The sequence below is a fragment of the Anolis sagrei genome, chromosome 2, assembly GCF_037176765.1.
Source record: "Anolis sagrei isolate rAnoSag1 chromosome 2, rAnoSag1.mat, whole genome shotgun sequence".
In the NCBI taxonomy this organism is placed as follows: Eukaryota; Metazoa; Chordata; class Lepidosauria; order Squamata; family Dactyloidae; genus Anolis; species Anolis sagrei.
This window is the reverse complement of record NC_090022.1, coordinates 68,090,057-68,104,157: the sequence shown is the minus strand read 5'-3', so window position 1 is coordinate 68,104,157 and position 14,101 is coordinate 68,090,057. Positions and strand designations below refer to the sequence as shown.

At 41.5% G+C, this 14,101-nt stretch overlaps 1 protein-coding gene across 3 annotated transcripts; it reads right to left on the bottom strand.

The window, feature by feature from the left end:
• Window positions 1–40: 40 nt before the first annotated feature.
• GLT8D1 (glycosyltransferase 8 domain containing 1) lies at window positions 41–14,095 on the bottom strand. Of its 3 annotated transcripts, none has more exons than XM_060765880.2 (10): window positions 13,617–14,095; window positions 11,173–11,232; window positions 10,959–11,057; window positions 9,429–9,645; window positions 7,519–7,636; window positions 6,910–6,994; window positions 4,399–4,511; window positions 3,245–3,411; window positions 1,132–1,244; window positions 41–813 (listed from the first exon to the last, which is right to left on the bottom strand). In XM_060765880.2, the coding sequence occupies exons 2-10, from the start codon at window positions 11,186–11,188 to the stop codon at window positions 623–625; spliced, it is 1,119 nt and encodes a 372-aa protein (XP_060621863.2). In that variant the 5' UTR covers window positions 11,189–11,232; window positions 13,617–14,095; the 3' UTR covers window positions 41–622. The 3 variants fall into 3 exon arrangements, with proteins under 3 accessions (XP_060621863.2, XP_067319707.1, XP_060621865.2); XM_067463606.1 differs by lacking the exon at window positions 13,617–14,095 and adding an exon at window positions 13,480–13,589; XM_060765882.2 differs by lacking the exon at window positions 10,959–11,057.
• Window positions 14,096–14,101: the final 6 nt, after the last annotated feature.

Here is a 14,101-nt window from a genome sequence, read left to right as displayed (position 1 = left end):
ATGGCCTGAGATCTTTTAGAAACAGGGTGGGACAGACATGTTTTAAGAAACAAAAGGATAGAAAATCAGTTTATTGAAGGGAATGACATCTTAAGAAATACCATTCATAGGAAAAGTGTCATCTGAATACAGCAAATTCATGTGCAGTTTCCTGTATATTTTTAAAACATTGATTCTTGGACAGGTTGTTTAAAGCAACCATTTTTACATAGCTAGTTTTTAGAAGGGAAATTCTCCACTAAAACCAGAATGAATTTTCAAGCAATACAAAAAGATCTAACACAAAAGCTTATATTCACAGGTTAAGCGACAGTAGAAAATTGTGGCTTTTGTTTAATAGAGTACATTGCAAGAGATGTGGAGATCATTCATTGGTGCATTCCTGCGTAAAGTTTCTAACACATTTTGTAACATAGAAGATCACTCTTGAAGAGTCCATCTAGTTCAAAATACTAGTTTGAAGAGCTTTTCATCTTCTCACTTGAAAATGTGAAGGCACCTCTTTCACCGTGCTGCTTCAAGTATGTCTGTTTTTCTCGGTTTTAAGAGAAGCAATGGACAAAGAAGCACTGATTTTACTCTGGTCTCTTTCCTGAGATAATACACAAGGGTTGAATCCGTCTTATTTTGCCTCATAGATATCATTGTGCCTCCGAATTAAGTTGAATTTGCCGCTAGGATCAGGAATATACCATTTTTCCCAGACATCCGCATAGGACGCTGTCCTTCCCCAAGGCTTGAAATGCCCGTTCCAATGGAGCAGTTTGGCAGCTTTCACAAACTGGGGGGAGTATCTTTTGCCTGCACTTGAACCTTTGAATTGAAGAACAAAAATCAATGAGTTTAGATTGGTATTCAGCCTTTTCTCTAAAACTCAGTATAATTATATGGAAAGTTACATGGCCAATGTTAATACTTGAATTTAATTCAGACATGCAATTTTAATTGTATTTTTCAAACATACAATTTTAAATGAATGTCATAGGTCAGAGAGACCTCCAAGTGAACTGCTTTTTCATAGGTTCCCCAAAACGTGCTAAGAAAAAATAAGGATATAGCCCCAACCATTTCCATGATAATTATAGAAGTTTAACTTGCCATTTTGGTACAATTAATGTCCTCACTACTTACCAAGATGACGCACATTCCACATCGGATCAATGTTTGAATGTCGTTTGTAAAACACAATGAGCAGAGGGGGAGTTGTGATACTGCCTGCCAGAGTCCTCCTATAGATCTCTTCCCTAATCAGACATAAACAAATAAAAAAATTAGCAGCTGAAAACAGTAGCCATACTCAGAGTAGATAAACATCTATTCAAGACATTGTCTATCTCACTGGAAAGGAATATCTCTGACAATTTATTCTATTAATCATGCTGCAAGGCACTTCTGGTGTGAATCAGCCATCTACAAAGATGTTGCCCAGGGGACACCCAGATGTGTTACGATCCTGCAGGGAGGCTACCCTCATGTCCCCCGGGGATCACAACCAGAAGACATATCTGCGCCCTACGGCACTGTCCTACTACTTAGCTGGTATTGCACCACCTGACATCTGCCGGGAAGAAGCATCCAGTAATGAAAGGTCAAAAGCAGTGACATATCTGGCTCATCCCCTGTTCGAATATCAGCCAGCACGCCAACACTTTAAATCAAGAAATAACTTTCTACAGAGATACTCGCAGGAACACCCCAGTCCAAAAGTGGCAGGCTAAAACTCAGAACCTCAATCCATGGCTGATACCAGGTGAGAGACTCCCCTCCTCCCTCCCCGTGCACACAGAAGACTGACTTGGAAGGCGCAGAACAGACTGAGCTCTGGCATCACAAGGTGCAGAGCCAACCTTAAATGGGGCTACAAAGTGAAGTTCACAACATAGGAGTGTTGAGAAGAGCAGACCACTTACTACAATGCAGCCTGTGCCCTGCCATGTGCACAATGGAGGACCTTATAGAAACACCACAGGCACTCCAAGCGGCCCGCGACTGGTCAAAGGACATTTAGTGTAATGCCAGGACTTTCTTTGTGTTTTTAAATACATTACAACTGTACCTTCAATTCACTTCTGACATATTTTTTATTAATCTGCAGAATGGTTGTACAACTATTTTCAATACCTCTTATTGGAAAAGGAATCCGTTATTGCACACAGTCTATACATATGTATTGTCGAATGCTTTCATGGCCGGAATCACTAGGTTGTCCCTGGGTCCCCTTCGGGGTGAGAAGGGCGGGGTACAAGAACCCCAAATAAATAAATAATAAATTGTTGTGGGTTTTTCTGGGCTATATGGCCATGTTCTAGAACATGGCCATATAGCCCGGAAAAACCCACAACAACCAGTCTATACATACATTGTTGGTTATAAACCAGAAACATAGTACTTGAGTGAAAATACAACAAGTAGCCTGATGTTGTCTAGTCTTTCTTCTAGGCAAATGCATGTTAAATGTGATCATTTGCAGGAGTACATCTGTATGGATGAAACCTCCCCTTGGCATGGGTCCCCACTAGGGAGAGAATCCGTGGCACTGCATATAGCTTGATGAAAACTAGGAAACCCAAGACTGGGTCATGATGTCAGTTGAGAATTAAGATATCAGTAGAGTGGCAGAGTCAACACCAATTTTAGTAGACGTTTAGATCATGAAAAAAAGTTTTCCTTTGAATGTCAAAATTATTCATTAAAACAATGTTGGTAAACTAAAAATGCAATTACTGACTATATCTGAGGAAAGCTATTATATCTGAATGGGCAACTGTCACGGATTAATTCAGTGGTGTCAAACTTGAGGGTCTCCATGTGGTTTGGACTTCAGCACCCAGAATTCCTGGCCATTAGACATGCTGGCTGGGGCTTCGGGGAGTTGGAGCCTCAAGCCTCTGGAGGACTGCAAGTTTGACACCATTGGGTTAAGGGGGCACACTGACCCCTGAAGGGACCTCTTCTAGCAAAACACAATTGGGGGGGGGGGGGTGGCGAAATCCCTCTCAATGCCCACTGGGATGGTGGAAGGGCAATTTTGCTATGTTCAGTCAGTTCAAATTTCAAAAGAAGCTATCTTTTGAGCTTAAAATGGTATTTGAGTGCAAAAACATGTTTTCTAAAAAAACATAACAACCACTGAAGTGCTAGCAGTAGCATAGCAGATTTTTTGAAACAATATTTTGGACCAGAAAATCCATTGGCGTCAGTCCCCACATTTCAGAGTATGATTTGCATATACTCATATACTCACACAACATTAAGTACCATCCATTTCTCCAATTGCTTGGTGATGTTCTGTAGTTTCCATTCAGTCAGATTTGCAACAAAGACTCCAGGATTGAAAGAACAAGTGCTTGCTTTCATGGATAGTTTCCGAACAGTTTCTTTTTTATAATCAAGAAACCCAATGTAATTATACTGAAAAGGAACAGACAGATCAGATCCAACTCCAGACACAGATAAACACATCCCACTCCCAAAGACTGCCTTTGTCACATGGCCACCTCTTTGAGAAAGCCAGAGAATGTACCAGTACATGGAAAGAACCCATAATCTAAAGAAACTTCATCCTAATATTTCTAGATGTGATATTCAGCTACAGTTTTAAAAAACACAGAAAATATTACTTTGGAGATCTATTTGATAACCAACCTGACACTTATAATCACAAAAGCATCTCATTTTTAAAATAATGCCTTCTTATGGTCTTGTTTCTCACTGCCCACTTTAACACAAAGGGCTGGATCCAGATTTAGATGTATAAAAATGAACCAGCGGAAAAGGACTTCCCATCACACTCCCCTCTGCAGCATGCTCTGAAGGCTAAATCCTTTCAAATCAGATGGAAATATAGGTGAACAAAACTTTTCTGGCCAAAAGGATTTTGGATCTAAACCTAATAAAAGATTAAGGCTGCTATCCTATCCAGCATGCAAGTTCTAGAAATTAGATTTAGCCAAAGTCCCACTTGTTGGCTTCAAGGGAACAACTTCCTCCTCAGCACAATAGATCTGTTACTTGCACTGAACAAGAGGCAGAAGCATCGCTTCCAACTACCATAATGCAAAAATGGACCTTGAGGTCATTGTAATAACTGGAGGTACTTTCAAAACTGCAGCCTTTCCAATGTAGGGAAATAGAAACTTGCAATGGCTAGAAAATTATTTAGGCTTCTAAGCACTTCTATACTAACTGCCATTGTACTGGATTTATATAATATGACAACAGTATAAACTTAACGGAATGTTAATGCTTAGCTTCACTCAATGTTTTGGGGAAAACCACAAAGCGTAAAGAAATCCTATAAAATTTTGAAGATAAGCATGCAACCACAAAGTGGAGGCAATGTCACACTATGTTACATGACCATTTGTAGCACTGGTGTCATTTTACAACTCTTGGCACCTGGTTGCCAGCTCCACGAACTGCAAATTTATTTGAAGTAGAGTCACAGTCATCCGAGAATGCAGCTGCATGGCCCGGTTGCAGTGGGGTGTTGTAAAGTTCAAGGATATCATCTGAAATTGTAACCCAAGCAAAGGAATGTCACAACCAATAAAATCTTGTGTTCTTTTAAGCGAGGTTGCTCACAACCCCAGTCAGTACTTAAATGGAAGTGAAAGAATTTAATCATATATATATATATATATTTAAAAAACCAATGCCATTAAAATTAAGAATGCAAGTCAGAATCAAACTACTTCCATCTGCTCAAAATATTTCTAGACAAGTATTTTTGAATCAGAGGCCACATGACAAAGAACTGTCTGAAATGAAAGACAATTCAAATGCAGTTTGTTGTATCATCTATAATATAAATCTGTAAGGGGCGTCGTACGGAGCCGTATAACTCCACAACCCCCCAACGAAACTGAACCAGAATTGCCATGCCCCTAGGACAACCCACTCGGTACAAACTAATGTACTCCAAATTAAAAAAAAAACACCACAACAACGACAAAAACACCGCAAAACAACTGAACATGCGCACTGGCGCAAACTCCCCGGCACGCGCGCACGCACGGCCCCTCCCCCCCTCCCCCCGCGCGGCACACACACACGTGCGCGGTGCAAACTCCCCGCCACGCGCGCACGCGCCGCCCCTCACCCCCCCCCCGCGTGGCACACACAAAGGGGTGGGGTGAAGGGAGGGGGCGTGTCTAACCGGAGAGGGAGGGAGGAGGGAAGGAGAGAGTCACGGAGGAAAGGGGTGGGGCGAAGGGAGGAGGCGTGTCTTCAAATTCGCCCCCTCCCTTCTCCCCACCCCTTCCCTCCCTGAGTCACTCCTTCCCTCCTCCCCCCCTCCGGAAAGACACGCCCCCTCCCTTCGCCCCACCCCTTCCCTCCCTGATTGACTCCTGGAAGGAAAGGGGTGGGGCGAAGGGAGGGGGCGTGTCTTTCCGGAGGGGGTGGGAGGAGGGAAGGAGTGACTCAGGGAGGGAAGGGGTGGGGAGAAGGGAGGAGGCGTGTCTTCAAATTCGCCCCCTCCCTTCGCCCCACCCCTTCCCTCCCTGAGTCACTCCTTCCCTCCTCCCATCCCCTCCGGAAAGACACGCCCCCTCCCTTCGCCCCACCCCTTTCCTTCCAGGAGTCAATCAGGAAGAGAAGAGGTGGGGCGAAGGGAGGGGGCGTGTCTTTCCGGAGGGAGGGGAGGAGGGAAGGAGTGACTCAGGGAGGGAAGGGGTGGGGAGAAGGGAGGGGGCGACTTGGAAGACAACAATGATGGATCCGGACCAAAGCATTCAATACGCCCTAATATCCACACAGATGGAGTTTGAGGGAAATAGACCTTGACATTTGGGAGTTGTAGTCACTGGGATTCAGAGTTTACCAAGACTCAAAGAGCATCCTGAACCCCACCAACGACAGAATTGGGGCAAACATGCCACACTGAACCCCCATGACCAACAGAAGATACTCAAGTTCACACACAAGCATAAAGAAGGGGGAGGACGGAGGGATGCCAGAGAGAGAGAGAGAGGGAGAGAGAGAGAGAGAGAGAAAGAGGGGAAAGGAAGGAGTGTGAGAGAGAGAAAGAGGGAAAGAGGGCGAGTGAAGGAAGGAAGAGAGGCCAGGCACAGACTTCAAAACTCTTACTAAAAGCCACAGCAACGCGTGGCAGGGCACAGCTAGTATTGAAATAAAAATCAAAAATCTTATATATTGTATGATGAATGTATCAAAAGTAGATTTTTGAATATCAGCTATTCATTAATAGTGCCACTTGATCCACAATGTGGCTTCATTCTCACATATCTACAATAGCAAAAAAGGAGTGTAGTAACTGGGCCAGAAAAAAAAGCTAAATTAGTCCCAACTAAAGCAGACTAATAGAATCAATAGGATGTATGTATTGATTCATCAAGCCAGTTAACTAGACAGTTCTACTGTAGTTGGGGAAAAACCAAATGGCATTAGCTCTATGTTTATGTCAGCTAGAAACATATCTTAATGTCAGTGATGTTACTTCACAAATGCACTAAGTAAGTCTTAACTCATCTCTCATGCAGGTAAATGTCATTAACATTACTGAGAGTTCAAATCAGCAAATAGTCGATGTAAGTCATTTTTTTTATTTTGATTTATGAAACAAAGAATGGACTGTTGCACCAATTAAAAAGTTAATTTAATTATGTTAAATATTTTCTCTTCTTACACCCCTATGAAAACGGTTGTACAAATTTGTTCTAAGAGATTGCATCTATATACAAAAGCAGTGAATCGCCCTTGTAACTATAAAATAAAGTCATGTTTTATATTCTTGCCATAGAAGCAATGAAAGTTGTCACTGCAAGTTACCGGAATTGTCAATATTTTTGAGGCAAAACAGCATTTTATTTTTGAAGCAAGATTGCCTACAGAGAGACAAACACATTTCTACGCCTAAAGTAATTGCACAAAGAAAAGTTTCCTTACCTTGCACAATCACATCATCATCCAAATAAATGGCCTTTTCCACGTTAGGGATCCAGTTAGGCAGGTAGAACCTTGCGAAGGTTAACTAGATAAATGCAAACCAAATAGAAAGTAATAGCATTAATTTTCTAATAACAATCACCTCTTTGATTGTGTAGTCACCAACAAAATACAGTAAAACTACTGGCTAAATTTGGAAGAAATTTCCAAATATTTCAAAGTGATTATCAGAACTGGCTAGACTCTATTTTGACTATAGGGTCAAAAATTCAAATGACAGGAGGAGTTAGGAAACAGATTGTCCCAACACCTAATATTTAGGCATACCTTACAACCTCTGCATCCTTGGAGTCATACTGTATGCCTAAATATTCCATGGATACATTCAGGTGGATTCCCAAAATCACAGATAATAGCAAACCTCTTGAAATGAAGGACATCTGGCCCAAGAATATAGAGGACTTAGAAAATATTGAGAGGAATATTTTGTTGGACATGGATAAATGAAACTATGGATATAGGAGTCATACTGTATATTTATTATTAAATTGTCAACAATCTTACCAGCATAGTATGCTTACAATAAGATACATTTGTATTGGTACTCACAGGTTTTATGGAGTCTGGCATTCCTGAGTCAACTTTCACTTTTCCATCCAAGATGTGAGGGTCAAAATTTAAAATTCGGTATTTCACATTTTTCAGGCTAGTTTTGCTAATCCATGATCTACATATAGATACAAAGAAGTTATTGGAACCCTTTACTGAAGGAAGCTAGAATGGTTCCCTCCCAAGTGCCTTAGTGCCTTTCCACCAGCAGGTAAAGATTCAGACAGGTCTTTGATTAACTGATCTTGCTTATTGTCAGGCTGCTAAAGGGTGGGTCCTTCATCTCCTTTCTTTTTACAGTTTTTGTGTTGCACTTCTAATTTTTAATTGGTATTTGTTTGACTGAACTGTGAAATCATTTGTGTTTCGAGTAATAAATAAATAAATAAATAAATAAATAAATGTCTACGAATAGCATACTTTCCTTTATGTGAATGTTAGGGTGAAGAAGTGAATGGCTTTTGAACTTCTCTATCAAATCTCAGTGATTACAACCTCTCAATCTCAGATCCTAAAGGGATTGCAATGATCTACTTTGGTGGGTGATTATAAAGGCTAATAACGTTAAGTGTTATTAAAGGGTTGTACCCCATAATAAGCTTTGAGGAGAGGCGGAAATAAATTTTATGATGATGATGTACTCTTACACATAGATATTGAACAAAATACCCCATCCTTTCCCAATTCGTTTTCACAATCAATGAGGATGAATTCAAGTGTGTGGTTAAATGAATCAATTAAAATGTAAGTCTCCAAAATCCAGTTTATTCAACCTAGTGATCAGATAAGTAGCAAGATGAAGCCAAAAGCCTATTTATTAAACCAGTGTCCATTCTAGATTCAGGCCTACTTTTGGAACAAAAATAGTCTTGATGGGTGACCTATGCTGTGAACTATACAGAGGAATGCATCCCTCTTGGTTTGGGGAACATTCTAGCAGCATACAATATCCATCACGATATACTTCAATATCATGACATCTTTCTGGATGGTTTAGTCAATATGAGACCAGTGCTTTCAATACCATTCACGGAAAAGTCCCAGAAAGTGGTTCCAGTGGGCTGCTGTTTGGCCTTGTGGCCATTAGTTTATGAACTTCCATGAGTTCAACAGTATCCCTTGTGTTTTTTATCATTTACATGAAGTCACAGGAGCGAGGCATTTGGGTTTTTGTATTACAGCGGTAATATCCTTGACCTCTTAACTTATGTCAAAGAATCTATGACAGTCTGAAATTATCTGTATGCAGTTAAGGATCGGATAGAGTGAACAAACTGGAGTGCAAACCAGACCAAAAAAGTAGTTGGCCAAAAGAAAGTCCAGTCTGCAATTGGGATTGCAATTCATTTTGTGAATGCAGCTGTACACTACCTGAGACACCAGAGTTTCGATTTGGGATACTCTTGATCCCAGGATTGCTGGGTCTTTTCTCAGATCAGTGGTTCTCAACCTGTGGGTCCCCAGATGTTTTGGCCTTCAACTCCCAGAAATCCTAACAGCTGGTAAACTGTCTGGGATTTCTGGAAGTTGTAGACCAAACATCTGGGGACCCACAGGTTGAGAACCACTGCCTTAGGAGAGATCAAATTTGATCCATGTTTTAATTATTTCATAATTTGACTACCATAATGTACTTCATGGCTTCCCCTTTGTAGAGTTTAGAAACTGCAGCTGGAAGAAAATGTAGAAGCCATATGTCATGTCATATATTATGTGCCACCTGCCTTGAATCAAAGACATTGGCTTCCAATTTATTTCCAAGCAAAGTATAGTATACAACCACAATTAAGAAAGACAATGAACCTCTTTCCTTTGAGAAGCAATTGTTTTGAGTATTATCCATAATTACTTCTCACACAGAATACAGGACTGAAAGATACTGATCAGCAGCAAAATTCAAGCAGCATTACCTCAAGTGGTCTACTGTATCATTCAGAGTGACAATGTGGAATGTTACGTTGGACTTGGTGTTTTGCTGAATACTGTTCACAGCTGCAATTACACCGCCAAGCCTATCATCAGATGCTGTAATGACCACAGGGATTTCCTTGTCATTTTGACCTTCTGTCCACCTTTGAGGAGCCTCAGGTATAAAATCTATTGGTTGGAGTCCTAATGGACTTGAATCTGCAAGACAACAGCATTGCAAAAACTTTATAATGATATTTGTTGTTGTTGTTCATTGCTATCAAGCTGACTTCAACTTATAATGGCACTACGAATGAAGAATCTCTTAGTCATCCTCTTTTCAATAGCCCTCTGAGGTCTTGCAAACCCAGACATGATTATGAGAACTTCAAGGAACATTATTAGCGGCATGATTACATAAGCCTAAAATCCATGCTAAACCAAACGAAAGACTTATACGGTCCAGCATTTTATTCACACAGCAGCCAAAGAAAAACCCACATGTAGGACATAACTGAAACGACACACTTCCATGTGAGCATCTTAACTGCAGGATGAATGCAGTTTGACACTCCTTTAACTGCCGTAGCTCAATGCTATGGAATCTTGGGAGGTGTAGGTTTTCAACTTTCTCTGCTAAAGTCAGCTAGTGCCTCATTTAACTACAACTCCCAGGATTCCATAGCAATGAGCAATGGTAGTTAAAGTGGCGCAAAACTGAACTAATTCTACAGTGTAGATCAGACATGGGTAAACTTTGGCCATCTGGGTGCTTTGGACTTCACTGGATTACAATGAATGCTACTGTACACCTTTACTTAATATTTCCAATTAATCCAGCTAGCTCTCAGATAACCGACTTTAAACGAAAATTTTAGCATTTCCCAATGATGTATTGATTGAGAGTTGAACGTTACTACAGACAATATAATCTTTCAGACATATAGAATAATTAAAACCAAACTTGCAATAAAAACTATGCATTTAGTCAGATGTAGTCACTTCTTCAAGTCAAAGACTGCATTGATTCTAAAACTACTAGGGCTGCACTCTGCTACTTCTTCCAAGATGCTGGATATCTGGTCTTCAGCAAAATCAAGTTATTTCTAGTTTAAAACAAGGGGGGAACACAACTTGTTTTGATACATACTGCACTGGAAGTATCTGGATCACAAAACAGCTTTAAAACACATGATCTCCCATGCACCATGTTTTTCTAAGGTTTTGATAATACAGAGAAATATTTGCCCAGAGGTTTCATATATAGGGAAATGGGCCACATGCAGCCTCCCTGGAAGAGTAAGGCTTCCCAGGGGTTAAGGTACTTTTTCTATTGGCATTTAGTGAGAAACATTAAATAACAATAAAAGAGCAGGCAACGAGTAGGGTCGAATGAAATAAGTAATCAAAGCTTGAGTAAAGAAATGCCATAAAATAGGAAGAAAGGGGTTAACAGGAAATTTAATACAATGGTTTATTTCCTATCAAATAAACATTACTCTAACACAGAGCTCCTAGAGGACAAGGCCTACCTGAAAATTCTCTTTTTAAGAGATCACTAAGACCAAGTATGTTGTGATGCAGCACTAACAAGAATACAACAACAACAAGCACTAGGATGAAAATGTTTACTGCAACAGAAGAACAAAAAAACACAGTTAGTACAATGATGTGTGCATAGATCTTGAAAATTTCAATCTTATTTTTAAAATGCTATTTAAGAATACTATTTAAGGGGGAAAATACCTTTTCTGAATGTCATTATGTCTGGATGTTCTGCATTAACAATTGGTCCTCTTCAACAATCTGTAAGATGGAAGCACACCAGGTGTTCAACCTGTATTGGTTTACTGTCCCCAAAAAGTAGCAGTTACCCTGTTATTTAGTGATGTTATTGTGTTGTTATTTAGACAACACTCCCAGTTAAAAAGCAGCTATCACCTCCTCCTAATACAGAGGTTCCCAACCTGTGGTCTGTAGACCACCAGTGGTCCCCAAGAACTAAAATATGGCCACGGCCTCAACATTACTACACCACTGCAACAAGAGCGACTAGTCTCACAAAACCCTCTTATAGTGCCAAGACTTATCAAATATGGTTTTCTGTGGATGAGCAGAAAACGACTGGATGGCATATGTTCTGTATCAGAAACTAAACCACTGTAGTCTATCCAATGCAAAATTCTGAATCAGCAGCCCAAATAACCAACCCAAATCTAAAGTTGACCAAAAACCTTTTGGTACTAATGTTGAAGAGTGGTTCCTAGTGAAAGTGGTCCTTGGTTAAAAAAAAAGTAGGGAACCACTGTCCTATAGGATGCTTGCTTACTAATGCCCATCTGGCCACTAATGCCCATCTGGATAAAAATGAGGATATTATACATCTTCTGTGGCTACATCTACACTGTTGGATTACTTAGTTACTTTACTTAGGCAATCCCTCATTATCTGAGTAGAATTCTCTTCCAAGGTTGGTGTCCTGGCGGTGGGTATACAAGTAACTGTGGAGCCCTATTCTTGATCTGCATCTTCTCCCGCAGTGAGGGCATTGGTTTCCAAGTGGAAGGCGGTCCCAGTCGGGGTTGGCTTGATGTGCCTTTCTCTTGGCAAATTTCTCTCTTTCGGCCTCCATTCGTGCCTCTTCAAATTCTACAGCACTGCTGGTCACAGCTGACCTCTACACTGTTGGATTATTGTGGTTGTAATTTCTGGCAGAGAAGGCTAAAGGATCATGAAATTACAACTTCCAAGGCTCCATAGCACTGCACCAAGACATCTATAGTTCTGTCAAACTGCATTAATTCTACAATGCAGATGCACCCTGAGAATAAAGACACACGTGTTGTGCTGGATCAGTCAGAAAGAGGTACATAAATAAATCAGGACAGTAAATAAGGAACAACACTCTGAAACAGATAGCAAGCAATCAGGGCCAGTTAACACCTCCCAACTGCATTTTTATGTTTTATGTATTTTATTCTGCTGTTGTTTTGTGTTTTGATTTTTATTTTATTGTATTGCATTGTTGGGCTTGGCCTCATGTAAGCTGCCTCGAGTCCCCATTGGGGAGATGGTGGCGGGATATAAATAAAGTTTATTTGCTGGACGCAGCATATTATTTGAGAACACAGAAGTGCTGGACCACTCTCACAACCACCATGTCAGACTACACAGAAAAGCCATTGAAATCCACAAGCATGTGGACAATTTCAACAGAAAGGAGGAGACCATGAAAATGAACAAAATCTGGCTACCAGTATTAAAAAAAAAACCCTCTAAAATTACAACAGCAAAACAACAGAGAGGAAACAATCAGGGACAGTGAATCACCTCTCAACAAAAGATTGCCCCAGGCACTTTTTTTGGGTCGTGTCAGGAGAGACTTCAGAAACTGCAAGTTGCTCCTGGTATGAGAGAATTGGCCATCTGCAAGGACGTTGCCCAGGGGACGCTCAGATGATTTTTGATGTTTTTATCATCCTTGTGGGAGGCTTCTCTCATGTCCCCACATGAGGAGCTGGAGCTGATAGAGGGAGCTCATCTGCCTCTCCCCGGATTTGAACCTGCGACCTGTCGGTCTTCAGTCCTGCTGGCACAGGGGTTTAACCCACTATGCCACCGGGGGCTCCGCCCCAGGCACTGCCAGGCCATCAAATGCTAATCAAGGTGGCCAGTTGAAACATTCACACCTAGCTCCAGCAGACAAGAGTCCTTTGTCCCACTCTGGTCATTCCACAGATATATAAACCCTTTTTTCCTAGTTCCAACAGACATCACTACCTCTGAGGATGCTTGCCATAGATGCAGGCGAAACGTCAGGAGAGAATGCCTCTAGAACATGGCCATATAGCCCGAAAAAACCTACAACAACCCAAAGTTTATTATTATTAACAGAGGATTCCCCCGGGCAGCAACAATCCAGGCTTTGAAGCTGCATGGCCATTCAATGCTAATCAAGCTGACCAATAGCATTCAAACTTGCCCCAAAGACACAAGAGTTCTTTCTCCCACCCTGGACCTTCCACAGATATATAACCCTCATTTCCAAAAGACCTCACAACCTCTGAGGATGCCTGCCATAGATGTGGGCGAAACGTCAGGAGAGAATGCTTCTGGAACAGCCCTGAGAACTCACAGCAACCCAGTAATTAATTAAAGGCTTTTAAACCCACCCCCCCTTTAAATCTTACTTCTTTCCCCTGAACGCAGCTTCCCTCCGACTCTTCTCTCCCCTCCGCTCAGTCTGGCAGCCGCGAACGCAATGCCAACTCAACAGCGGCGCTCAACTCTGAACAGCTGGAATAGTAAAAGGCCGTCTTCCCCAGTGCCTGATGGGATCAAACACAAATGCCTGAGTCGCCGTGCTCAAGAGTATAGCCTATTAAGGTTTAAATACGTGTCAGTGTCCGCTCGCAACGTTTTAAGCACGGCCAAAATATCAAAACAAAACCAAAAATAAAAGACAGAGCAGGCAACGAGTTAGACTCCTAAGGCTCATGAGCAGGAGGGGTCCTTCTGCGCCTCGCGTTGATTTAGACTCCTAAGATTTCCAAGGCTCATGAGCAGGAGGGGTCCTTCTGCGCCTCGCGTTGCCATGGAGACGCGGCCTAACACTCGCGAGCGAGGGCAGACTCGCGGAACCAATCCTTTGATTTGGAGGAGGAGGAGGAGGCTC